At 45.2% G+C, this 25,720-nt stretch overlaps 4 protein-coding genes across 10 annotated transcripts in view; 2 read left to right on the forward strand and 2 right to left on the reverse strand.

Annotated features, from left to right (window-relative positions):
• The first annotated feature begins 61 nt into the window (after window positions 1-61).
• Window positions 62-3,834, forward strand: LOC118285935 (5'-3' exonuclease PLD4). Its single transcript, XM_035609922.2, has 11 exons — window positions 62-203; window positions 316-393; window positions 496-656; window positions 1,371-1,554; window positions 1,656-1,776; window positions 1,868-1,995; window positions 2,066-2,266; window positions 2,457-2,596; window positions 2,708-2,873; window positions 2,980-3,076; window positions 3,233-3,834. Exons 2-11 carry the CDS (start codon window positions 343-345, stop codon window positions 3,436-3,438), a joined length of 1,455 nt encoding a protein of 484 aa, XP_035465815.1. The 5' UTR covers window positions 62-203; window positions 316-342; the 3' UTR covers window positions 3,439-3,834.
• An 852-nt stretch (window positions 3,835-4,686) lies between these two features.
• srp14 (signal recognition particle 14) lies at window positions 4,687-7,192 on the forward strand. The gene is made up of 5 exons (XM_035609924.2): window positions 4,687-4,820; window positions 5,509-5,581; window positions 5,679-5,791; window positions 5,892-5,924; window positions 6,063-7,192. The coding sequence occupies exons 1-5, from the start codon at window positions 4,797-4,799 to the stop codon at window positions 6,150-6,152; spliced, it is 333 nt and encodes a 110-aa protein (XP_035465817.1). The 5' UTR covers window positions 4,687-4,796; the 3' UTR covers window positions 6,153-7,192.
• On the reverse strand, window positions 6,718-13,886 carry xgb (x globin). The gene is made up of 5 exons (XM_035609923.2): window positions 13,389-13,886; window positions 10,823-10,930; window positions 8,992-9,112; window positions 8,687-8,767; window positions 6,718-7,482 (listed from the first exon to the last, which is right to left on the reverse strand). The coding sequence occupies exons 1-5, from the start codon at window positions 13,580-13,582 to the stop codon at window positions 7,363-7,365; spliced, it is 624 nt and encodes a 207-aa protein (XP_035465816.1). The 5' UTR covers window positions 13,583-13,886; the 3' UTR covers window positions 6,718-7,362.
• Window positions 13,887-14,660: 774 nt separating this feature from the next.
• The window catches only part of LOC118286412 (pleckstrin homology domain-containing family G member 3), a 32,129-nt gene continuing 21,069 nt past the window's right edge, over window positions 14,661-25,720 (reverse strand). For 5 of the 7 annotated variants that reach the window (XM_047327202.1, XM_047327203.1, XM_047327200.1 and 2 more), the window contains 15 exons: window positions 24,311-24,380; window positions 24,180-24,226; window positions 23,951-24,101; window positions 23,571-23,702; window positions 22,667-22,849; window positions 22,419-22,511; window positions 21,995-22,081; window positions 21,871-21,901; window positions 21,539-21,640; window positions 21,349-21,381; window positions 20,049-20,059; window positions 19,308-19,682; window positions 18,359-18,469; window positions 16,261-17,710; window positions 14,661-16,149 (listed from right to left, as the gene is read on the reverse strand). In XM_047327202.1, the coding sequence (XP_047183158.1) occupies window positions 15,521-16,149; window positions 16,261-17,710; window positions 18,359-18,469; window positions 19,308-19,682; window positions 20,049-20,059; window positions 21,349-21,381; window positions 21,539-21,640; window positions 21,871-21,901; window positions 21,995-22,081; window positions 22,419-22,511; window positions 22,667-22,849; window positions 23,571-23,702; window positions 23,951-24,101; window positions 24,180-24,226; window positions 24,311-24,380 (3,505 nt within the window). In that variant the 3' untranslated portion in view covers window positions 14,661-15,520. The remainder of the gene's footprint in view (window positions 16,150-16,260; window positions 17,711-18,358; window positions 18,470-19,307; window positions 19,683-20,048; window positions 20,060-21,348; window positions 21,382-21,538; window positions 21,641-21,870; window positions 21,902-21,994; window positions 22,082-22,418; window positions 22,512-22,666; window positions 22,850-23,570; window positions 23,703-23,950; window positions 24,102-24,179; window positions 24,227-24,310; window positions 24,381-25,720) is intronic. The other 2 variants (XM_047327201.1, XM_047327205.1) reach the window with 2 other exon arrangements.

The following is a 25,720-nucleotide window of genomic DNA, read 5'->3' on the forward strand; positions in this document are numbered from 1 at the left end:
TGTTATCTGATTTCTTTAATCTAATCTCCTCTCCTCCCTTTTTTATTTTTTTATCACTGAGCCGAAGCCAGAAATGAAAGTAAAAACGAGAACTGAGCTGCAGTCTATTCAAAAGCATTGATGCTCACTTCGGCTCATCGTCGGTGCAAGCTGAGGGGAAGAAGCGGATTCCTAGTGGGCTGCAGCATCTGCATCTGCTTCATGTGAGTTGCATTTGCTTTAAATATTTAAAAAAACAAATGTCATCCACACTTGGTCTCGATTATCACATGTCAGTATTCTTCCGTCGGACTCAATCATTTGATCTTTCAACAGTCGAGCAGTGCTTGAAAAGAAGACAACATGTCTTCTGCGTACGAAAGGCTTCACGACAGTTCTGCTCCACACAACGGGGTAGGGTGACATCACACAGACACCGAACGATGCTGCTGCTCCCTGTCGCACCTTGTCCTCACGCCCCGGATTGTGTTTTCCCGCCGCACGTCACGTGGCCAGAGGTCGACCAGCTGCGTGCTGCTCGTCGTGCTGCTCGGCTGCCTGACGGCGCTGGGGGTCCTGGTCGCCGTCGCCGTGCTGGAGAGACCCCCGCCCCCGGAGGACCACGACATCCTGCCGCAGGACGCCGGTGGGAGCGACCTGTCCGCGGACCAGTGCAGGTGATGTTCCTCCCCTGACCCCCCCCCCGAGCGTGGCCGTGCACCGGCCGGGCACCGGCAAGGGTCGATGACAAGGTCCAATCCAGTGCATACAAAGACAAACAGAGCTAAAATGTTTATAAAGTGTCAAACTATATTTAAAAATATTCAATATAGTCATTGTGATTTTACATGTGAGATTTTACAAGTGAAGTGTTCATACTCAAGTGAAGGGGGTGAAAAAGGAAGATAATCAACAACAATACATATACATATATATATATGATAATATATACAGTACTTACCAACTTACCTTAAAACGTTCCCAATAATAAAACAAAAGAGAGCCAAGACTTATATGTTATATAAAATATGTTTTAAAATACTTTTGTTAAACATTGATTTGTACACATGATTATCTTTTTTTACGGAGCTATTATTGTTCTGTAGATGATGATACGCGCACGGCCTCCGTCGTACACCTGACTCAGTTGTAAACTGTGAAGTACGACAGTGAGCCTCAGGCTTCCTCTCCTCAGCCGTGCAGGTTCACTATAGTGAGGACAGTAAGTGCTCTGTGGTCGAGGTGCTACGACCGTTGCAGAGCAAACACGTTGCAAGTGATCCCACAGGAAAAACACACTGTATCCACGTCTGTTGACTTCATCATTAAAGATGACTTTCACCATCATTTTCTCCAGTTCAGTTTCCATGAATCCCTGTTTAATCCCTCAGCATGGCCCTTGTGGAGAGCATTCCCCTACATGTGGAATTCAAAGCCAACGTGACGTGTGGGATCCCTCTGGAACAGGTCTGGAGAGATCTCATCTCCATGGCAAAGGACGAGGTGGACGTGGTCTCCTTCTACTGGACTTTGACCGGGAAAGACATCAACGTTAACTCTTCCTCCGACGCACCCGTGAGTTCTCAGACAAAGCGCAAGAAACGTGGAAAATCTTTCAAACTTCAATCAAATCTCTGTCGAATACATTTTTAATATGGCCCGTCCGCCGTTGGCAGGGAAAGAACATCCTCAACGACCTCGAGGAGTTGCCCTCCAGGAATGTTTCTGTGCGAGTGGTGGTCAGTGTTCCCACAGTCACAACCAACTCCACAGATTTAAAGATCTTAAAGGAGAAAGGTTTGGAACTGACCCCGCTTACTCTCTACATTCATTGCATTAGTTATTGATTTACAATGCATGTCTTAATCTAATCTCCCTCTGTCTGCAGGTGTTCAGGTGAGGAGGGTGAACTTTGGGCGCCTGACAAACGGAGTCCTCCACAGCAAGTTCTGGATTGTTGACAGAAAGCACGTGTTCATTGGCAGTGCCAACATGGACTGGAGAGCCCTCACACAGGTAAAACGAAAAAAAAGGTGCATAATTCTTTTCCAACCCTGAAACATTATGCCTGACGATTTGCTTTCAGGTGAAGGAACTCGGAGCGGTCATCTACAACTGCTCCAGTCTCGCGAGGGACCTCGGTAAGATCTTCCAGTCTTACTGGGCGATGGGACAGTCCAACAGCTCCCTGCCTCGGCCCTGGCCCTCAAAGTATGACACCGACATAAACAAACGTCGCCCCCTGCTGGTGGAAGCCGCCAATGTCTCCAGCAGTATTTACCTCTCGGTGAGTTCCTTGAGATTCACTTCCTTTTTACAGCATACTGTGGAACGCATGGATAGGTTACTGTTTACAGGGAAATAACTGGACAGTTACAGTCTCAGCCAGGCTTCAAACTGTTATCACACTGAAATCACGTTCTATGATTTTAGAATGTTTTTGATAGTGTTATTCCATATTTTTGTCCTACCCCCAGGGGTCTCCACCATCATTCTGCCCCCCATCAAGGACCCAGGACCTGGAGGCAATTCTCTCCATCATCTCAGAGGCTCAGCACTATGTTGATGTCGCCGTCATGGAGTACTTCCCCATCACGCGCTTTGAAAAGCCTCAGAGGTAACCCCCCCCCCCCCCCCCTCAAAAAAAAAACCCATACACAACATTTTCATCTGTGATGCAGGTCCTGGTTTGCTTGATTGTGTCACTTTGAATTCTTTGATTGAACAGATACTGGCCGTTCATCGACGACACCCTCAGGACGGCTGCATTCAACAGGAGGGTCAAGATCCGGATGCTGATCAGCTGCGGCCGCGACTCTGATCCGGCCATGATGCCGTTCCTTCAGTCTCTGGCGTCGATGAACAGCCCTCACCATGGCATCAGAATTCAAGTTGTAAGACCCAACATTAATTAAAAGCCATGGCTGTTTAAGGTGAAAAACTAAATCCTCACTGCTGAATCTTCTTAATTTTTTTAATATGGTTGTGTTTCCTTTTCAGAAATTGTACATTGTGCCAGTAGGAAACCAGACTGATATTCCATACTCCAGAGTCAACCACAACAAATACATGGTGACAGATAAAGTAGCCTACATTGGTGAGTAACTTCAGGATCCTTCAGGATTTCTATTTCTACGCATTTGTTGTTGACTCAGTCACACTCTTGTATATTCACGTGTTTAGGTCTTCTTTTTTTTCTGTGTGCATCTGAACTAGTTAACAATTGACCAGATAATGTTGTGTTGCTGCCCAGGTACCTCCAATTGGTCAGGGGACTACTTTATGACCACAGCTGGCGTGGGCCTGGTGGTTTCCCAGCATGCTCCTGACCCTGCGGGGGAGACCCAGGCCCTGCAGACGCAGCTCAGGGCCATTTTTGACCGAGACTGGAACTCTGAGTTTGCTGTGCATCTGGGCGACCTGGGGAACCACCGGGACTGTGCTCTTCTGTCAACATAACGGAAGATGAAGATAACTTGTTTTGTCATCATGGTTGTGTTAGAGCCATTGTTCTGATTTCATGTTGTTTTTATAGTCTTTATTATATCATCTATATGTGTATTATCTAGGTCAAAATCAGCAGTTTTTTATTTTGGTTGACGTATCAATGCCATAACGGTAGTAAAGATAATGTTTTAGTGACTGTGAGCTTAAAGTAATCGCATGTGAATTTAGGGTTAGGTGATATACATAATACATTACATTACATTCATTTAGCAGACCCTTTTGTCCAAAGCGACTTACAATAAGTGCATTCAACCATGAAGATATTACCCAAGATTACATAAACATTATATCAGCTGTGTCAATAAGGTATTATACGCACTTTATAATTATTAAACATGTGTAAACATCTTTGGGATTTTTGTGGCTTGGTATTAAACATTGTCCGAGGCCGGACTGTAAAACCAGACACTAACTATAGGGATTTGAACCTGATGTGGCTCAGCTTGGACAGATGTGACAGGACAACACACCACAGCAGATTGGAAATGGACACACACCAGTACAACCCCGTGTCCCGGCGGTGGTAGTCATGGCAGCCAAGACATGGCCCTCTGTGTAGACTGCAGTTTTTTTGTGTGACACCACCACCAAATAGACACTGTCACACTTATTTACATAATAACTCATAAGAAAAGTTTGAAACTTTAAGATTTTGTTTGGTTTATACATTTTTATTACAACAATAACCAAATAGGAATGACCTTGACACAATGTCCTTATCAAACGGCAAGAAATATATGAAATGATCAATTTGTGCTCCCCTTAAGTTAATGTTGAAAAAACATAAAAAAAATACACATCTTAAGACAACATTATCTAGTTAGATGATTAGTTTAAGTCTTAATGCAGTGGATATGATTATTTGATTTAAAGTTCCCTGTCCAAATTCACCTTGAGCAGCTGTATGGTATAGCTGTATATATATATATATATTTTTTTTTTAAATTTAAATTTAAATTACTTTTATCTTGCTTTTACTCTGTAGCACTTTGAGATTACTCTGTAGCACTTTGAGATTGCTTTTAGTGAAATGAAAAGTGCTCTATAAATTAAATGTATTATTATTATTATTATGACAGACCATAGGCCGTATATAAACAGACTGGGGCAGTGTCTGTGCGCTGGTCCTCCTCCTCCCGAGCAGCAGGCGGCGCTGTGACCAGACTCCCTCCTCCGCGGTGAGGGCGCGGGGCGGGGCGGGGCGGCGCGGGGCGGGGCTCTGGGTTGTGTAGTACGTGTGCTTCCCAGCAGCGGTTAGCTCACGGCTACTTGTGAGGAGGCGACGCTACAGCGGAACTGAAACCAGAAACATGGTGCTGCTCGAGAACGACTCGGTAAGAATCAGAAAAGAATACACGGTGACGACTTTGTTCCGCTGTCTCGACTGAGTATAAGCGACATAAGTGGCTGCGGCCCGCTTTAGATAACGAGCTAATAGCATCAACGACAGTCGAGCTGGTCGTCAAATTGACTCATTAGCCAGTTTGCTAACGTCAGTCCGAAGCTAACTGGTCTTTGAGTTGCGCTGGAAAATGAAATGTGGTCCAGTTATTATACTTTACAGTATATCAACAACCTCATGCGGCTGATTTCAGCTGAAACAATTATGTCTTAACATTTACAGCTACACTTGTGTACACAGACACAACAGTAGCTCTACCTATTCAACGTTAGATAGTTAGCACTGAGGGTTAGCTTCATTCAATCTGTACCCAACCTGCCAGTTGAGTAGATAAACGAGGTGCTAACTGATTCAGTCTCCTCCACTAGCCACCACCTCTCCTCTGTAACACTGTGTCAACGGGCCTGATCGTCATAATCTCCAGGGAGGTTTGATGTACCAACACTTAGAAGTATGTAAAAAGACTCTTTGGAAAGACGATTCAATGTCTCCTGTCGTCTGTTCTGAGATCAGCCACCGCACGTGACTCCATGTGTCGTTGGCCCAACTGTGTTTGTGTGTCAGGAATCGGTTGCTCAACTGTCACGATTGAATCATTGAGGTGATCCTTTTTCTCTCAGTTCCTCACAGAGCTCACGCGGCTCTTCCAGAAGTGCAGAACATCTGGCAGCGTCGTCATCACACTAAAGAAATGTAAGTGGGGCGGCGGGCTCCTCCCTGGGTGATGTCGGCGATCGTTCGCGCGATGTGAATCGGGAAAGAAAATGATGCATCTCGTCTCCTTTTTCAGACGACGGACGGACCAAGCCGGTGCCCAGGAAAGGCCACACGGAGACGTTTGAACCGGCAGACAACAAATGTCTCATCAGAGCGTCTGAGGGCAAGAAGAAAATTAGTACGGTGGTGAGTTTTACCGGGTTTCCTAATGTTTGAGTTCGAAGGCCTCGGATCTTTTGCTTTTCTCGAGCTGCTAATGCTGAATTTTCTTCTCTTGCAATTCCAGGTCAGCACCAAAGAAGTAATCAAGTTTCAGATGGTAGGTTGAGCTGTTTTCGTGATGATGTCCTTGATGTTATTAGGGGGGGATGGTGTTGATCATTATCCTTTGTTTCGTAATTGTCTCCTTTTGATGAATGAAGCCGTTTGTGACTAAATCGTCAACTCCCCTCTTCAGGCGTACTCCAACCTCCTCAGAGCGCACATGGATGGACTTAAGAAGAAAGATAAGAAAAGCAAAAGCAAGAAAACCAAAGCCACCCAATGAGCAACAGACTCTTTAAAATGACCGTGGTTACCTTCACTGGCCTGTACGATCAGAGGAGGAAATGGGAGAGGGGACCTCCACTTGGTCTGTCGCCCCCCACCCGCATTTCTACCCATTCACCCGAAGGCCTCAGAATCACTGTTCATCCAACCGGCGACTGCTTTGATTATTGTGCCATTGTTTGCATGGTAACGTCTCACCCCTGGCTGCTCGGTGCCATCGGCGTTCTGGGACAGGAATACGTGAGGGCGTCTCGAAACTCTCACAAGAATGAGGCAGGTCAACTGTCTTGAATCCCCACGGCTCCAGAAACCAGGTCATCAGCAGTCGTGTCATCTCTGGAGCCAAATCAATGGAGCCTAATGACTATCTCTCTAATTGTTAAGCGTCCCTATTTATGTTTTATCAATGGCCATCCTGTTCCTTGGAAGGATGTTTAATTTTCCTGTTATTTGATTATTTTTCTTCTTTTCTTGTAGGGAGGATTGGCATTTTAGCATGGATGCTCAGAAATGCAGAAATAAATTTGATCCGGCCTGTTTTTATTTTTGATCAAGCTTCACTCTATTGGATGTGGGTTGATTTTTGGATACAAATTAGAATTTTGTTCTTATTTTACTTTTTGAAGTACATTGAATATTCATGGGCCCCCCCTTGTTGTCGAACCACATACTGAGCCTTGAAAAACTGGACGTCTTACATTGTTAAACCCCAATAAAATATACAGCATAGCTTCAGTTAATGTGGTCATTTCAGAGATGCTGTTTCTGTATGATTTCACGAATGAGTTAAAATAGCACATAAAACGTTAAAAGTAGATTTACTGGAAGTCTTTTTTTTTCTGAATACAGATATATAGTATTGGCTGTAATTCTAATAATATTCACTTCTGTTAATCACAATTACAAGGCAGGTTTAGCCACAGCCGCTTTACTTAGTCGGCCATTTGTGTTGTCTCGTCACGCCCCCGAGTCCAGGTGTCACGGAAGAGGACTGCAGCAGAAGTTACGTTCAGAAATAAAGTGCATTGTTAAAAATCAGAGTGAGATGTTGGTTTTTTTGTCCATTCTCAAACAAATAGCAAACAATAACTGGTAAACGTGTGCGACGTAGAAAACGAGACAGTAAATACACTATATACACAGACACATTTCCTTGTGCTGTAGTGGTAGAAACAGTCTTGGGAGTTGTTGCCCAGCGAGGAGGCGTCTCATAGCGCCGTGTTGCTCCTCTCCGGTCGGTCCCTCGGGGAGAGGGTGAGGTGGCGTTGTCGGGCGCTCTCCTCCTGGTATCCCTGCCTCATCAGGCTGGTCACGTACTGGAACATGGTCTGCAGCACAGACACAAGGAACCAGATCATTAATGAGGTGAAGGACATTCATTCACTATCCTTGTGAACAAGTATCAACTCTTCATGCTTGTGTGTGTTCACTGCTTTATCATCAAGGGCCTCAAGAGATATGTGAATATATTTCTCAGGTGTCCCCAAATGTGAAGGATATGGAGAGGGAACTATGGGAGGTGTGATGGATAAAAAAAAATGTGGCTCTTGTGGAATCTAATTACTTATTAATGAAACATTGTTCTCTCTGTCAGTCTGTGTTAAGTGGGAGTCGAAAGCAGTGGATGAAACCAAATATAGGAGCCTTTAGGATGAATATAACGGTGATTCATGTAATAGTATCTACAAAGCGCATATCTTTTTCTACCCAGCAGAGATCTGGTATGTGTGGATTTGTTCCATGTTCTCTGTGAATGATATAGAAAAGGAGATCCATTCTGTTTTCTGTCAAACCTTTTACTGCATATTATTTACTAAGAAAGAAAAAAAAGATATTTATCTGAATATTTTCTCACAAATAATAATAGTGGTTAACTCCAAGTTAACCACTGACTGACTTCCTTAGACCACTAGAGAGCAGCGCAGGCCATTGATTTAAGCAGCTGTACACTTAAATCTAAACATTGCATTTAAAAAAACAAACATTTTTCCATTATTAAAATAATGCTGCCTCTAAAAGTCCACATAACGGCAGAAGAAAATATAACCTTAAATAATCTTATATGTAATAATTTATCTTAAACCCCCTAGACTTTGTGACGCCAACGTTGTGTGTTGTCAGAAAGCTCTAAGCCAAAAGTGAGTTGCCTGAATGAAACGTGTGGATCTAATAATTGCGTCTAACCGCTGAGGAGCAGCTGCAACACCAAAGCGCCTCTGTATTAATAACACGAGAGACGCTGAAGCGACATAACATGATGTGACAGAGCCCTGCTCCATTTCCTCAGTTTGCTCGTGTATGGTTCAGTGAGATGTACATTTCCACATCAGTCAAGCTTGTGTTGCGCTGGTTTCCATCTTGACGTGTTAGGCGGCGCATTAAAGAGATGTGTGCAGCCCTGACGCGGCGAACGCTCACGTCGAGCCTGTTTCGCAAGGCATTTTTACCCAGAATGACTTGCTGAAGAGGTTGCTGATTAACACCCACGGCAGGAGACGTGGCACAGGCCACACGCGGTGACACCACACTCACCTTCCAGGCCTCCTCGAGCTCGGCCGTCCACCTCTCCTTCAGGATGGGCTGCACGGCACAGATGAATTCTGCTCCGACGTACTGGAAAAAATAATGATGGGAGACACTCGATGATGCTTGTGCCGTGGTAAATGGCCTCTTGTCACTCCATTGTTGTTTGTTAGAGTGTGTTTCCATTTCGCACTTCTGGGACTTGTTCATTCAGCTGCTGTGGTTGTGAGGCTCTCAGTATAATGGTGTGCCTAATAAAGAGCAGTGGAGATTAGAATATGTATACTCAGTTGTTGGGGTCAGCGGGGTCTTACACTGTAGTACTTAGGTGGGGCGTTGTAGTGAAAGTGGCTCTTCCCCAGCTCCAGGGCCAGAGCCTCCAGTCTCTCCAGCTGGTCCAGTCTGGCCACGCTTTTCTCGATGAAAGACATCACCCTGACAGATACGAAGGGGGGAAAAAAACAGGTTTCAGAATGAGCTTCTGCAGCCGGATTGATCCACCCGTTAATCTTGAATGTGCAGCGGGCCACCATCAACCGATACCCCTCCGCTGTAGAGCAAGTGTGACACGACTCTGTGCTGCGAGGCTTCATGGTAACATTTGCGGTCTCACAAACTCAAATGTCAAGACAAAGAAAGGAAATTGATTGCACATTAATCAATCACCGTCACACTCGATGCAAAACGAACTGATTACACAAATCACTGCAGGATCAATTCCCTTAGTTGCTTTCCAGGTGTCTGTGTGTGTGTGTGTGTGTGTGTGTGTGTGTGACAGGTTTGAGGATGAATTGTGGAAGAGAAGAGTTAGAGTTGGTATTCTCGCTCTCTTCTCTCTGTCTCGCTGTCACTGTGGATATTTGCACCAACGTTCCGAGTGGTGCTGAAGAGCAATCCGGCCTTCTCCCCGGATCTGAGAGCAGCCGCTTTCACGCAAAAAAAACGCACGACGCGTTTTGTCGGCGCCAACTCGCCCCTGTCCCCTCAGGTCCTCAGGCAGTAATCGACTGCTTTGGCCTTATGTGTATGTATAGGGTCAGAAAGAGGCCCAGTGCACCCTGGGAAACAAAAGCCTGTGACCCATGCAACAAGCTCGGTGTGCAGCCCAGTGGAAAGTAATACTGCGACGACCTGAGGTGTTTGCTCTGCCACCATGTGCAACGTGGTATTATCATATATTGTTGTTCCTGAAGAAAACTACAAGCTGTTCTGGAAAAAAGTCCCGTTGAACCGTTGCAAGCAAATCAACATGCTATTGCACTGTGTGACGTGTTTCTTCATTACAAACACAGACGCTGTCATTTTAATCAAGTCAATCCCAAACTAGTGATTCCCAACAAGCAGTACTTGTATCCCAGGGAGGATTCATGTTAGATTATGGTTTTATTTTAAAGTGTAAAGGAGAGGCTGAACTTTAGTGTATTTCATGTCCCACGAGAATAAGAAAGTGCCTGAAGCCTGTGTTCTCTCGAAAGGCCAGCAGAGGGCGACTCCGCTGGTTGCGAATGGAAGTCGGTTTCTACAGAAGTCTATGAGAGAATGACTCTACTGTACTTCTCACTTGAGTTATAGTGAGTTTATGGTTTCAATCGCCAGTTTCAAGTCTTCTTCATTACTGCATGATGTTCAAATAGACGATAACGCAGAAAAGTTTAAGACCAACTTTCATGAAATTATTAGCGATAACAAAGTGTTATTGTTTACCCGCAGCTGAAAATAGTCCCCAACCGCTTTCACCTGTTTGAGTGACATGTGACATAAAAACTTCAGTGCCCAGCTGGTCCAGGAAACGACTGTACCTTATTTTCAAAATAAGTTTAAATGTGTGAGCTGTTATTTAAGAGATTCCTGAAAGTGAGGGGTCACAAAGTCAAAAACCCTAATAACTAAAACATCGTTGGCTTTGGTCTTTTTATAGGATTCGCTAACAATAAAAGATAATATATAATTCCAACCCTGTCCTTTAAAAGATGTTTGAATAGCAGCTGGGATGGTCGTGACACATTGACTTTTCAGTGTGAACTAGACCAGAGGGCGGTGGATATATTGATGTGCTACTGTACTACACTACAGTAGTGCAATGCTCCCATTGACTGATTTGTGATGATGTCCGTGTGCCGTTAAAATGCCGAGTGGCTGACTGACCGTAGGCCGTGAGCCCTGAGTTCCCGGCTGGTCCGCAGCCTCTCCAGATCCTCCACATCTCGGAACAGGAAGAAGACGTCCTTGCACTCGGGATGGGTCTCAAACAACCTGTTACCAAGACAACAGCAGCACAAGCAGCCATCCGTGAGCCCTGGCGGAGAGCGAGCCTGTCATGTTCATTCCCACATCGAAAAACCAACCTCCCCCTGAGTTTCCCCAACAAGCACGACACATAACCCCGAGAGCTTCGCAGCGTTGCCGCTCACACACAACTGTGCCCGTTTCTGCTCATCAACGTCGAGACTAGATGCTTCTCTCTCCTCCTGCAGCCGCTCTCTCTCACGCCCCACACCTTGAATGGAGATCTGATTGTGCCTTCCAGATCTTATTCTGATTCTTCTCATCATCACACCCAAGAGCTGCAATCACCAGCAGGCCGCGGTGGCCTCTGTGAGAGCGTCGGTCAGGTAATCCACACTCGCGATGACCCGCCCCTGCCCCCTCAGAGTCGGGATGGAGTATCCCACTTCAATGGAGCCAATGCTTCCTCCCCTTATTTAACCTCAATCAATTTGACTCAAGCAGGGTTTACACTCCAATCAGACATCCTCCCAGCCTCCAGCTGAGGTATCTGTGATTAGTCGAGCTACCAGAATACACAGTTAGGTATCTATGGATGCGAGTCGCATCGTGCTCACGCCGAGATGCAGGGCTCATGGTGATCCTGCGTTTCCAGCATGATGCCCGGCGTTGGAAAAGCGGGAGAAGGATTAAGACAGGTTGAAAGGTTAAAACGTGAGCATGCAGCTTTATCATTCCAATTCAATTTTAAACAGGAACTTGAGCTGAGAGAGAGCGGCTGCGCTAATGGCATCGATTGTTATTGTGTAAAATACTCTGAGCTGACGTATCCTGCAGAGGGCTGATCCTAACTTTGCCCAACACAAACAACGTCCACGACGCGGAGCTTGGCATTAATAATAAATTAGGATTGAAATACTCGTGGGTGCGGCAGGTAAAAGAGAAGCTTATCCTATAGTCTTCATTATGTCATGGGGTGATAGTGAGAGGGAAGAGCCAGTACAGTAGATGTCCATAACATAAATGACAAAAGATCAGGCTCTATTTTTTTTTTTTTAAATGTATATTTTTCTCACTTTTTCCAACAGGGTTCATCTATAGGGCACAATGGCTGTGAACTTTACTTCCTCACTTTTCCACTGTGTGCACCTCTTGTGGCCTTGGGCGTATACATGCAAGCATGCATAACGTACACAGACAATGAAGCACCCTATATAGCTCGAGTGGAATTTTAATTGGCACGGTTCAGAGGATGCATTTGGCACTCATCATGAATGGAGAGTCGTTGAGTACTGTCTCATTATATGTAAAATCAAAAACAGAGGAGCGTCTCTTAGCCAAAGAGTCATAAAAAATAAGAATAAAGTCTATTTAATACAGAGTGAGCACCCAATGGAAAAACAGGTGATTCCCATTTGCTATTCTACTGTCACAGTTAGTGTTCGGTCACGGGACCCAATCCCAGATGGTCCGGGGGCCCTGGAGTGGCCCTGACCCACAACAAGAGGCCCGTGTATTTCCAGGCTTACACCCTAAGGTCAAGGCCTCCCCATGTTGGGGTCCCCTCAGGGACACATGGCATTGATTGGGCTTAAAGATACAATATGTGGCCTGTGGTCTCTTTACTCCAGATCCAGCAGCAGCAGCAGCAGCAGGCTTAATGTCCGCCAGCGTTCATCACCATATTCTTTCATTTGTTTTATTTCCCTGCCCAAGGGCCAAAGATGATTACCCGGACGCAGGGCATCATCATAATTGATAAAAATACATTTTCCTGATGGCTAATGTCTTCTCTTGTATGGTACAATGGAAGACCTGGAGCGGTGTGTTATTATGTAATGCTGTTAAGATGTGATATGAAGTGATAAGAGGAGGAGGAGGAGGAGGAGGAGGAGGGGTATTGCGCCCCGAGCTTTCAGGGAAAGGGTGAAAGGGTGAAAAGGTCAGCAGGCAGAACAGAGGGACGTGGTGGGTGGAGGTCGTGGTGTAGGTGACGGGAGGGCCAAGGATCAGTTTCTGGCTTGTGTGTTAAAATCGGCCGTCATCATCACAGTGGATCTGCGAGACCCTCAGCAGACTTCTCGGAGCAACAGGTCAGAACCATGGTGCGGATCTGGGTTTTTGCTCCTTTTCATCAAGATTAGTGGCATTTAAACACACGTGATGCTGAATATGAAAGTTCATTTCTATCTGCTGTAGACATAGATGACCTTTATTGTGTCTTGGGTTTCTTTTGGATGCACAATGCATCAAGTGGCCACATCACAAGTTTCACTGCCACATGATCTGATCTTCAACCCAACACATGTGCACTTATAATGCATATGAAACATTTCTGCAGGGTTCACCTGTTTATAGCGGCGACTCCGTGCGACCTGCTACAAGTGTCACTACAAGCATCAGCATTAACCCCACTACTACTCTGAATACAGGATGTATAGTTTGCGACATGTGACCAACACTGGAAGAGTATCGAGCATCTCACCTGACGAACATTATGATCCCGACCTTTGCTATATCGTCCCGGATAACTCTCCACGACTCCTTGATCATCTGAATCTGATCCTCGCTGGGATGGGCAGCAGCAGCAGCAGCATCAGCATCAGCATCAGCATCCTCTTCCCTGCTCCTCCCTCCAAAGTCCGCTTTTGCTGCCAGACCTGATATTGCGCACCCCATTCTTCATTAGAAACAAAAAGAAAAAAACGAAATCAAAAAACTTGAGACGGTGACGTGTCTTGCTGCAGTCCAGGGAGGGAAGAGAGAGAGAGAGAAAAAAATAGGAGGGTTGGTTTGATTTTGCGCCAGATGAAAACCTCAGGTTGCTGACATCTGGTTTACGTGCGCGACTCCGAATGCGTCTCGAAGCGCACTCCTCCGGTGGAGGTGTCGGATCGTCGTCGAGTCCGTGGGCACACGGACAGGATGCAACTTCTGGTCATTGGTTCAAAATAAACGTCCTCTTTTACATGCAGACTTTGCAGCAAGCACCGAGTAGTCCTGGGCTTTTATACTGAAGGGCGTTCCATGGAACTTCCGGTGTTGACCTACGTGTTTCTAGCTGACTTGATGCAGCATTTAAGGGCAAAAAAATATATAGGTTCCAGCCGGAATAAGGGCACCGGCTCCATCTGGGCACTGGGTGACCCGCTGGCGTCTATGTTCAATATTTCATTTGCAATAAACACAAACATGCTAAATGATCTGCGATCTGATTCAAGCACTAACGTGTCAACTCTGAGATGAGTGATCACTTCACTCCCTCAGCCCAGTTCCTTCTCTGGGAAAAAATATTTGCAAAATCAAACCCTTTATTCCCATCAAATATAGAACACATCTCATGTTATTAAAACCCAATATTGAAGTTGTAACTCTTCCACTTGCAAATTTTTTTTTCAAGATTGCTGTCCCATTATTGAAATACATTTTATTTTTTTAGGAAGAAATGCTTCCACACTCAGATGTTTTAGCTGCCCTGCTCGTCACTTGTACTTGTGCCTTCCAGCTCTTCTCATCTCCTGTCATTTGAGAATAAAGAATCATGTCAACAGGACACATTCCTTCCACGTTGGCGGACACAGCGAAGCAATGCTCCTCTAATCCTGACATATACAAAGAAGATTGTCTCGGCTTTATATAAATATGAATACGCTCAATGGAAACTATTTATTACAGTAGTTGTTGGTCCAACTAGACTGACTCACTTCAGTACAGAGGGATATTGATATTGATGATGACACATTAAAGAGGTCATCCGTTGACACTTTGACCATTTCTGTTTTATTTTGAAAATATGGGAAACTTCAAGTATGAAACAATATATTTTTTTTCCCCCCGGAACTGAAAATTAAAAAGGGTTGCTATACCGCTCAGTATTTACACGAGGCTGCTTTCTCCCCAAATATACAGTCTCATAAATAATAAATCAAGGAAATATACAACGTGCGGAGAAACAAAAAAAAGCTCCCTCGATACAGTATGTGAAGACCGTTTAAGAAGCAGCTACAGTAAAACGTGGATCAAAGCCACGTGCGTTAAAAAGTGGACAAAGGTTTAAAAAAAGGAAACTCTCTTTGGTGTCCGGTCCGAGACTCTGCAGACAGCTGAGCTCTCTCGTTGGTGTTCAGGCTTCACCTTCAAACTCCAGTTGATGTGGTCAAATTATAATCGTGACTATAGCAAAAATAATCAACAGTGGGTGGGACCCAAATATGTACATAATAATAATAAAGTTGGACCTGATCTTCAATTGATACAAGCGACTATATACACATTGTTTACACAAACTGTGCATGTACAGTGCAGGCAAACACACAATGTACAAATAATGCAATGCACTCTTTTCACCACAACATGATTCCCCCTCATAACCCCAACAAATGACCAGTAATAATAATAATAACAACAACAACAACAACAATCCCTTTCATGTTCAACACAAATCATCACCAAATGTGTACTAAAAAAACATTGTGCAGATAATAAGTTGCATTCTTTTTGGGGGAGAAAAAAGGACGTTGAGAATGATCAGATGACTGGCAGGTGTTTCAATATGATGGTTCTTGATAAAAGAAATAAAAGAAATGTTCATGATTCACACGTTCACGATTCACACGCTCAGGAGCTTGTGCCCAAGCTCTGGAACTTCTCCCGTAAGCTTTTCACCAGATGACTCTCCGACATCTTCCCCGAACTCGGGACGGCCATCCTCTCTGCGCAGTCAAGCTCATCCTGGGGGAGGATGTCCCGCTCCGGCAGTTTGCAGGTCCTCACGGGATCCTGAAGGTTCTGCACTTCGTGGAGGGGCAGAGATCCGAGCATGTGGTCCAAGGAACTCCACCTGCACAGCAGGGGCTGAAGCCGGGGCTGGGCCTGGGGCCAGTCCTCCACCACCGCACACCTTTCAGAATGTGTCCTGGGACAGTCCGTCAGAGCTCTGTGAAGGTCTGAGGAGCTGTTGTACTTGTGTGAGCAGCTGTCACACACGCTCCTGCAGCACTCCAACACCCCGAGTGCGCAGCTACAGGTCGCGTTTGAGGGGTGGCAGGGCCCGGTGTACTTGGAGCGCAGCTCCTGCACGTGGGGCCAGTGGAAGGTCTCGGGCTGTGGGCTCTGTGGGCTCTGTGGGCTCTGTGGGCAGGGGACTGTGCTCTGGGAGCTGGGGGTCTGGACTGGGCTTGGAGAACGCACTTCGTGGATGACCATCTCCTCACAGGCGGTCAAGGGCAATCTCAGGTTGGGTTTACCTGCATACATACATACATGGAAACAGAACGCTCAGTTTTATCCACACACCACTACCAGTGATAGGTTATTGCGAGAGAAAGCAATGTGGCAATCGACTGCTTCCTATTTACCCTTCTTCCTCAGCGGCGCCTTCTCCTCGTGGACAGCAGGCATGTTCTTGAAGCCCTGGTGATTGGCCGTTTCTCGGTTCCTCGGCCAGACGATCGGTCTGTTGTTCTTGATCCGCTGGCTGTACTGCCGGGCCAGCTGGAACACCTTGTTCTTCATCTTTCCCATGTCCTGCAGGATCTGGTCCTCGTCAATACTCGCTCGGAAGCTAATGAGCTTAGGCAGCTGGCCTTGGTTGACATGGTTCTTCTCTTGTGGCGCGGGAGTCGCACTTGGCTTACACTCCTGACCAGACCCCCCGTCCGTTGCTGCAGAGATTGCGCTGGGTGACGAGATCGAGGAGCCTTCTGAGGCGATGCATATTTCAGATTCTTCTAAAATCTGAGGTGGTTGTTCACTGGTCTTAACATCTGAAGTGTCTATGCTTGTATCCTGTGTTGCTTCTAATCTTGAATCATGAACGTCCTCCTCTTCAGTCTGGGGCACTGCCTGGCTCTCCTCCTCCATTTCCATGTCTTGCCAAACCTTGAGCATGTCCGACGAGCTCCTGAACTCTTCTTCTGCGGTTGAGGCTTCACTGACGCTCTGAGGTCCAGTCTTGGCTTCCACTGCTCTCTGCGGTTCTGCTTTCTGGCGAGTTTCAGTGTTTCGACTCTTTTCTAATCCGGGAAGGTCAAACACAGACCAGGAGGTGGGCCGGTTCCGAGAGAGGCCTTTCCTGTGGACTGGGGCTGCCTGCTCCTGAGGAACACTGTTCAGCTGTCGGCTCAGGTGCCTGACCAGGCCTGCTGGGATGTAGGAGAGACTTTCCCTGCGCTTGATGCTGAAGTTGGCATCCTGGTCCTCGGCGTGCTCGTAGTACCTCCTGATCTTGTGAATGAGGAGGCGGTCTTGTTTGGAGAGAGTTGACCTTTGCTCTCCTTCCATGAGGGCGTCCAGTGCAGGTTCATGTGCAGGTGTCGACAGATTGGCCTCGGAGGTCGCCTGAGGCTCTGGGGTAGAGTTCTCCAACTGCGCCTGTGTTTCCAAGTCCATACAGGCCGAGGAGCTTTTGAAGACTTCGTTTTCGACCGGAGGTGAGGGGCAGGCGAGGGAACCCAGGTCCTCTGAAACCAGGCTGCTCCGTCTGGACAAGTTACTGATGAAGTGCTCGGCTATAACGCTAGCCTGGTCCAAAACGGACGAGGGTAGGATGCTTTTATGAGCCAACACATCCTCCTCCTCCTCCGAGAGCTCGCCGTTCGTCAGCAGACTCGTCTCCTCCACGTGGAGGCCGGAGGAATCGCTCCCTCCTTCTTCTTCCTCTCCAGTCTCTCTAGTTATTTGAGGTTCTGGGGAGCCGGCGTCTTGTTGAGCAGGGGAGACGGGAGACTCAGGACATCGGGGCTCCAGCTGATCACTCTTCTCCGCCTGAGGGACACAGTCTAGAGGGCAAAGCTCCTCCGCATTGACCTGAAACGGGAGAGTTTGCTAAGTGGGATGTAATGAGCAAAAGAGACACCATGACCGCGATCACTCTCCGTTCGCCATAAACTTAATGGTCCTTTTCAAAGTCAACTTGGCAGTTTAATCTACAGCATCCACAATTTATGTGTTTTATCCTATGGGGCCCACTTGAGCTTTAATATAGTGACCTGTTTCTACTAGCTGAAAGTGCAGCTTGGGGCTGTGTGGCAGAGATAAGGTTGAGCAAGAATAACAACCTGTACTCTGTTCAGATGGCATGAGCCGTTTCACCGAGTCATCATGAGAATCAGGTAAGAGCAGCACCTGGCCTCCAAGTCCTAACGTCGCCTTCCTCAGACCATCGCGGCAGCAGCAGCATTTATGTGTGCGTGGCATTTGAATTTACATGAATAGAAATAAACAGCGGTTGCTAATACAGCTCCAGGCATGATGCAAATAGCAAATAACAGCTGCAAATACACTGAAAGTATCATTGTAAATACACAATAGTTAGAAAACTGGGAGATACTCAGGGTATGAGGACAGAGGGGCATTTTTTGACACCATGAACAAAACACAGGATCACACGTGACCTCAGGGAGATGATGCTGAATGGATGCGTGGACGCTAATTGCATGAGCCTTCATCAACTACCTGTGTGGTGAGAGCTTCTTTCACGTCCACTTGTTTTTCCTCCTGCCTGCGAGTGTCAGCCTCCTCTCTCTGAGTGGCTTTCACTTCAGTCACATCTCTGTTGTGATCATCCTGAAAGAGCAAAAAAAACAAAACAAAAAAACCCATGACACTAAACCGAGAGTTTTTTTTATTCTAAAGCCTCCCACAGAGATCACACGGTGAGGCGGCGCGACACAGGAGAACCTGTCGCAGTGCACAAACACGCTTTAACGTTTAATGTGTATTCAGTTATCCCTTGAAACACTCACGACAACGAAAGTCCTTTAACTGAACCGACATGTATTGATGCATATTCAGAATCAATTGTGGTACAATAATTAACCTGAACAAAGACAATAAATATGAAAATTCAGAGGGGAAATATGATTATCAAACAGCAAAGCTCTTAATATAATAATAACCATTCAACATTAACCTTTGAAGTCAAACAACATTCAACAGGGGCACCGCTGGCTGTAATGCAAAAGCGGGCATGGTTTCAACAGCACAAGCGTTAACATCAATCATGTACCAAAAACACAATCATGAAGCACGGCACACTATAACTGGAAGTGCACACACACGAAGAGAACAGACAGTCACCGGAGTAGAGGGCATGCACAAGAGGGATGACCTCAAAAAAAAAATGCAAGCAAAGACGTTATACCAAGTTCCCCTTTTAGGTTTCACCCATTCGCAGATTAGAAAGAATTTCCATGCACTTCAAAGCATCAATTCGACCTGAGGCATTAAATGTGCATAGTGCAAATGGTAGCAGGTGTTATTTGGTTCTGTTTATGAAGAAGAACCAAAAAAAAAACAGTCAGGAGAGGGATGCGAGCTAGTGAGAAAGAGCGGCGGGCAGCATTAGTGAGGCAGTGGAACGGAGGAGTAGATGGGAAAAGCCGTGGGTGGCAGAAACCCTCACCGTTGTGAAGTGAGTAGAAAGCAAAGCCCTGGCTCTATAGTGCCAGCAGGAGATGGCTGCCAGCACTGAGTTGGCAAAGTCGGCTACCTGGTCGTCTCCCATCAGTATATCTTCCTTGTAACTCTCCCCTTCCTCCTCCTCCTCCTCCTTCTTTGCCTTCTCCGGCTGCAGCCCCACCTCACTGGGTGAAGAGCCCAGATTGGGGCCACTGTCAGTGGGACTTAGCTGCACTGGAGAGTCCCTTGTGGGAGTCGGATCGTCCACACACGGCCTCTCAGCCTGGGCCTCGCCGAGACTGGAGGCCAGCGTGCTGACGCCAGTGGCCGGTTGCAGGGAGCACCTATCCCCCAGCAGTGCACCCTCACTGTCTGCATGCTGTAGCGTGAAGTCATAGACATGTGGTGTGTTATTGCAAAGGCCAGTGCTGGAGCCATGTTTGTGATTTAAAAGCTGTACGGTAAATGGGATGGAATCATCATGAGGCCGCTTTAGCTGTGGGTGAGATATGATTTTTTTCAAAGTATGTTCTGTGCAGATTAGGTTTGCACTTTTTTCTCTTTTTTGGTTACACTTTTTTTGCGATTAGAATAGGAAGTTTGAACTTTTGACTCCAAACTGGGGTAAAACCATATCTCACCACAGCACACTGACTTAAATAAACTACATTGCTAAACAGAATGAAAAAAAAGAAACACTTATCAAGGTTTAAGAAAAGATACCATTTGGACTTCAGATGCTTACCTTCAAAACAGCTGGATGGAGAACAAAGATAAAGAAGGAGAGGAGAGATAAACAAATGAGAATGTCAGTAATAAGTAAGTAACCCCGTTACATTCAGAACATGACTGTATAAGACAATGGGGCCTATGAGCCTGGGGGCCATCTTAGATCAGCTGATAGTCGTCTCCTGGAAGTTCCCTTTAGTGACTAAAGGTCCCCAAACTCTTTTTTTAAGGCTTTAATCTCTGCATGGATTTTAATTCTCATTTAATTTTAGAATTGTTTTATCCTTTTGTAAAGCGCTTTGTAACTCTGTTGAGAAAAGTGCAAATAAAGCTTATCGTGATTATTTCTTGTTCTATTGTCCCGTCTGTGAAACATAAGAGATGTACTTGTTCGTAAAATGTCCTCTATCGCTGTTAATTTCTTCTTGGTGGATGACTATGAAAATTTTTAAGTTGTGCTTCTGTATTTGCTAAGGCTGGGACAGAAAGGCAGAATGTTTTGTTTTAGACTGAGTTGTAAAATAACACTTTAATTTGCAATGGAACACTGCATCAGTCATTTTTGTTGTCTTTGGGCTGGGCACTCTGTGTGCATTACACAAAAAGAATAAGAAAAAAAATGATACAATCTCTGTGTCCACAAGTAGCGATGGGGTGAGGCAGTAGTTACTCCGGCTCAGACTTAAGGGAGGCCTTGTGATTAGATAAATACCAATTAGAAACATCTTCCTCTCAGAGGCTCAAACTGGACATGATTCAATTAGCCAGGATGTGATGACCCACTCCCTCCCTCCCTCCCTCCCTCCCTCCGAGATGGGAAGGTTGACATGAGCATTGTTTCTTCATTACACGGATTCCAAAAATTGATCGAGACTTGGAGCCAAGGACGAGAATACAGAGGATTCTCTCTTTCATAATGGTCAATTACAGTAGAAAAGATGAGAGCAGGGAGACGCGCTGATCTGAGGCTGAGGCTGAATCTGACTTGAAAAAGAGCTTTGCGTATGACAAAAGCCTTGGGCCGATGTGCAATATAATTATCTTCATTATGGGTGAGGCCGGTGGAGTGGGGGGTGGGAGTGAGTGTGTGTCTTTTGATCTGTTTTCCAGGTGTCTTTGTGGGAGAACAAAGCCAAAGGTGCAATGGAGACGTGGAAAGCTCTCATTTGACTGACATGAAATAACCTGGGTTGTGCGGCTCTGTGGCCACTGGATAGCACCTAGAATCAGGATCGAACTGAAGAGATGTTACTAAATTTGCCCTCTTGTCTACCAAACAACTACTGACCCCCCCCAAATCCGCACCATGTACCAACCTTTGGTGCTCCTTATGATCTGCTTTGCAGGCTCTAAAAGGGGAGAAAGTGAAAACTCATTAGGGGTGTATGTGACAATTAACGATGAACAAATTATTCCTTTACAATCACATTTTTAACATGACTTGCTATACCTGTAAAAAAGCAATCAGACCTCACAGACACCAGATGGGGGTTGGAGTCTTTTTACCTGATCTCCTTCTCCCCTTGCGTCCTCCGAGGTGGAAGTCGTCGGCCTGGCAGGACTCTGCTTTACTCAGCCTCTCTGGACTATACTGGTACTTCCCTAGATCTGTGCAGTGGAAGGATACGTCACTACACTCAGAGGTGCAATTACAAAAACAATTTTCTCCACATAGATGGATGTGTTATGGGCTTTGCCTTCCTGGTAAATTACACAGCAATATATATTTCCACGAGCCATCCTCTCTTCTTTTTTTTGCAAGCAACATCGTTGGTTGCCATGGCTACGGTTAAATTGGACTTTGCATCACAAATGTTATCGTTTTTTGTGGCACTTACAGTTTGAATTGTCCTGGATGGCATCTTTTGCCTTTGAAGAAAGAGAAAGCGTGATGTAATAAGAAGGCAGTTGTTTAGTAGCCGAGGAGGAAGGACGTCTTTTTTGAGGGACAATGTTTATTACCTTCTGGGGGACGATGGTGTTGTGGTTCTCGAGAATGAGCCTCTTAATGTGATGGGCCCAGAGGCGCTTCTCCTCCACAGACTTGGCCTGAAACGACAAGCACTTGTCTCTTAGAAAGTTCTTCAGGTTTAACAAAGATACAGCGGACACATGCAGGGATACAGAATAGAGACAACAGTGGTTTGAGAAAAAATATTTTCGTTAACTAAATTTGAAACAAAAACAAGCAACAAATTCCTGTAATTATTTTAGCAAATTCAATGTCATTAAAAGATTTTTTTTGAGTACATGAAACATTCCAAAAAGATGTTGAAACGTGTTTTAATTTCCGATTTTTGGAGTTTTCTGATATATCTGAAATGCAATAGTGTTTGTTGTGTAACTGTGCTGCAAAAGGGAAAAGGTTGACGGTGTTCACATTTACCTGCGCTGTATGGGGCTGCTTGGGATGCTTGAAATGGATGACACTGAAGAGCAGGGGATCCTTGGCGCTGTCAAGTAGCATCAGGGTGGCGCACTGCAACCACAATGAATGTAGAGCTACCATAATAAAAATACGTCTGTGTAATTTTTTATCTCATTTGACATTCTGTTCTACCCATAATGTCACAGTTTACCCTCATCTACATTCTCAAATGATCAAATCGATGATAAAGATGTAAAAAATCGTACCGAGATGTGGATCTTGTAGACGTAGTGTTCCCCTCTCTTCTTGGTAATGAGGAGCATCCTTTCGAAGAGGAAGAGCGTGCGGGTGTTCTTCGCCCTCAGGACATGAAACGTGCCCTCCAGCACCAGCTCTCCATAGGTGGTCAGGTCAGGACCCTTCCAGTTGATCAGAAGAGACTGTATCTCCTGCAGATGAAAACGCAGAACCCCCATATTCACATACTCTCAGCCATGTTCCTTCAGCATGAAGGAATATAAATGTCAGCACGGCGTCAGCTTCTAACTGTGATCCTCATAAACACCTGCACAAGGAAAACTGTGAACCGGACACTCGGTTAATGTCCCAAACCGAGAATATCATTAAAAAGCCTGGAACCTTCACCACACCAACACATATAAGCTCCTGTCAGACATACAGTACACTGAAGTCCGCATATTTTCATGAACATTTCCGGAAGGGCTGTATCTGCAAATGTTGCTCCGGACATTTTCCAGAACTTTTCCTACCAGCCCCCCTGGTATAATTTCCGGATAATGTCAGAGTGAGCCCATGTGAGAATACAACAAGAAAGTCTCTGGAAGATTCACGGCGAGCGAGTGGGCGCCACCCCCTCGCCTGAACGTTCCAGAAATATTCCTGCCGTCGTGCTGCGATCTCATATGAACAAAAAACTGTTCATGTCTGAAAATAGCTGTGAAAGTGAGCTACAGGTGCATAGATCAATACCAAACTGTGAAGGTTCTTGCATTGGACAGCACATGACTCAAGATTTGGATCTTTAGAATACATGTTTATGCAAGAGATAGAAGACACAGTTCTGCCTACAGAATATCAGCACTGCATGGCAGTGACACAGATGCACTTTTTTAAAATGTTGCATGTGCATGTGTGGCAACTCGTTCTGACCTGCACTCTGACAGCATGTTCGTGTTTTCTCTTCATGTCGTTGATGTACCAGGCCACTCCGGTCATGGTGTCTATGGCCTCCTGCACCACCTCGTAGCCCTCCTCGTCTGGGCCAAAGTGCTTCGCGATTTCCTTGAAAACAGATCAGGGACAGTTACGATTGATGACTTGGCGGAAGACGCCGCAGGGAACAAATGTAATCATTCCTCTAAACAAAGAAACCCTTTGGTTGTAGCGTTCCCCACTCACAGACGTGATGTGCGTCGTGCAGTCGCAAAAATAACCTTGCTTCGTCTACTATACAGAGTGATAGCTCTCCGTCCTGCAAGTGACATTTTAAAGGAATTAAATGCAACGTGACCCCTGAGGACATTATGTACCTGCAGCAGCAGGTGATATTTCAGGATCCTCTGGACTGGCTTGAGCAGGAAGGAGCCTAAAGGGAGGGAGCGCCTCAGAGCGGCCTGCCGATCCCTGAAGAACTTGGCCAAAGTTTTACTCCTCATGCAGTCGGTCAATGCTGCCACCGAGCTGGAGGACAATGGGATTTATCCATTCATTAAAAACCAGCAAAATTATTATATGATATGATATCTTCTAGCTACTTACTTGGGATAGTTGGTGCAATACTGGGTGTAAATTTCAAAGTATTCACTCTGAGGAAACAAAAAGCAGACGGACAAAAGTGTTGGTTTCCCTTGAGGAGCTGGCGTTGCTGTGAGGAAGACTGTTGTACTCACCTTATCTACAAAGCACCTAGCAACGGCCACAGGGTCATTCTCACACATGTCCAAAGACTGTAACAGTTCACTGAAATGCAGAACAGAACACCAGGGAGTGATTAGCTCACCTAATATCTATGTCTAGAAAAACATAGGCAGGAAGAAAAGAAGGATGGAATAATGATTCGTGGCTGCCGTCAATAAATCAATGCTAACGTTTTTCTACAGTATTGGACTTCCATTTTTTGCCATAAGCGATATTTGACATTTGTTTAGGAATAAAGCCACTAGAGGGCGACATACATTGTTAAAACACCACCAACAACCTTGTCTCATGTTCAGACATGTGAAGGAACATGCACTTGACGTGGAAATCACAATTCCGACAGTCCCCTGAAATAAAATAAAAAGATTTATTCTGAGCTTAGGAAACAAAAACCTGACGGTTGAATAATATACTAATTATTAACATGGTGTGACATCGCCTCAATAAAATGTGGATGACTGAAGGGGGACGTATGAATGGAGGGGAAAATAAAGCCACAAAAACATATCAGCTCTTCAGTTGACATAATCAAAATATGACAGTCAAACACAATTGATCACACAGCAGCACTCTGTCTGAAACCAACTTCAGGCAATTAGGTCAACATGTTCGTGGTACAGTGAAAAAAGTACGAGAGTTGAGATTTGTTTCAGAAACAGAGTCAATATTTGTTCATACCGCATGATTGCTTTGTCAACAATTTTCAGGTTGGGAGAGGGTTGACAATGACATTTTAAAAGTCTAACTGTTTATTTTTCCTATTATTTTCTTTTATGATATATTTCTTATTTGTGTTTGGCCTCTTTTTGTTCTTTGCTGTTTTATTCCTGTGTATGCTGTAAAGCACCGTTGTTTAGAGAAGTGCGATAGAAAAACAGTTTTATTATCATTATTATTTAGGTGAGGCAGTTAAGGTAAGAACAATATTGATTTATGTCCATATCAGATGTGATTTTAATGGACACATTATCTTGGGGCAACAAGGATTTGAATTACAGTAAACTAACATACTTCACTGTTCGCAAGACACCTGCTGTACAGAAGAAGGTTTTACGTGATCCCGGTGAGGGAATCAGATGACTGAGTTTGTTATTTGTGTAAATGTTACCAATAAAACACTATATAAACATTAATCTCCCTTACAACAAAAAAAATATTTGGTTCGCTCTTGGCAGCCTACTGCAAATTGGCACAGCTCTGTTGCAATATTAAATAAACATTCCACCTATTCACAGGCAGAAAAAAAACATTTCTCCACCGAAACTATAGTGTAACAAAAGTCAGGATCGTTATCTTCATTGCTAACATAAAGATGGCACAGCCTCTGTGCGCAGAGGACCATCACCTCGCTGGAAAGGGCGACTCATGGAACTTTTGGATCC

This window comes from Scophthalmus maximus, chromosome 15 (genome assembly GCF_022379125.1).
Source record: "Scophthalmus maximus strain ysfricsl-2021 chromosome 15, ASM2237912v1, whole genome shotgun sequence".
Classification (NCBI taxonomy): domain Eukaryota; kingdom Metazoa; phylum Chordata; class Actinopteri; order Pleuronectiformes; family Scophthalmidae; genus Scophthalmus; species Scophthalmus maximus.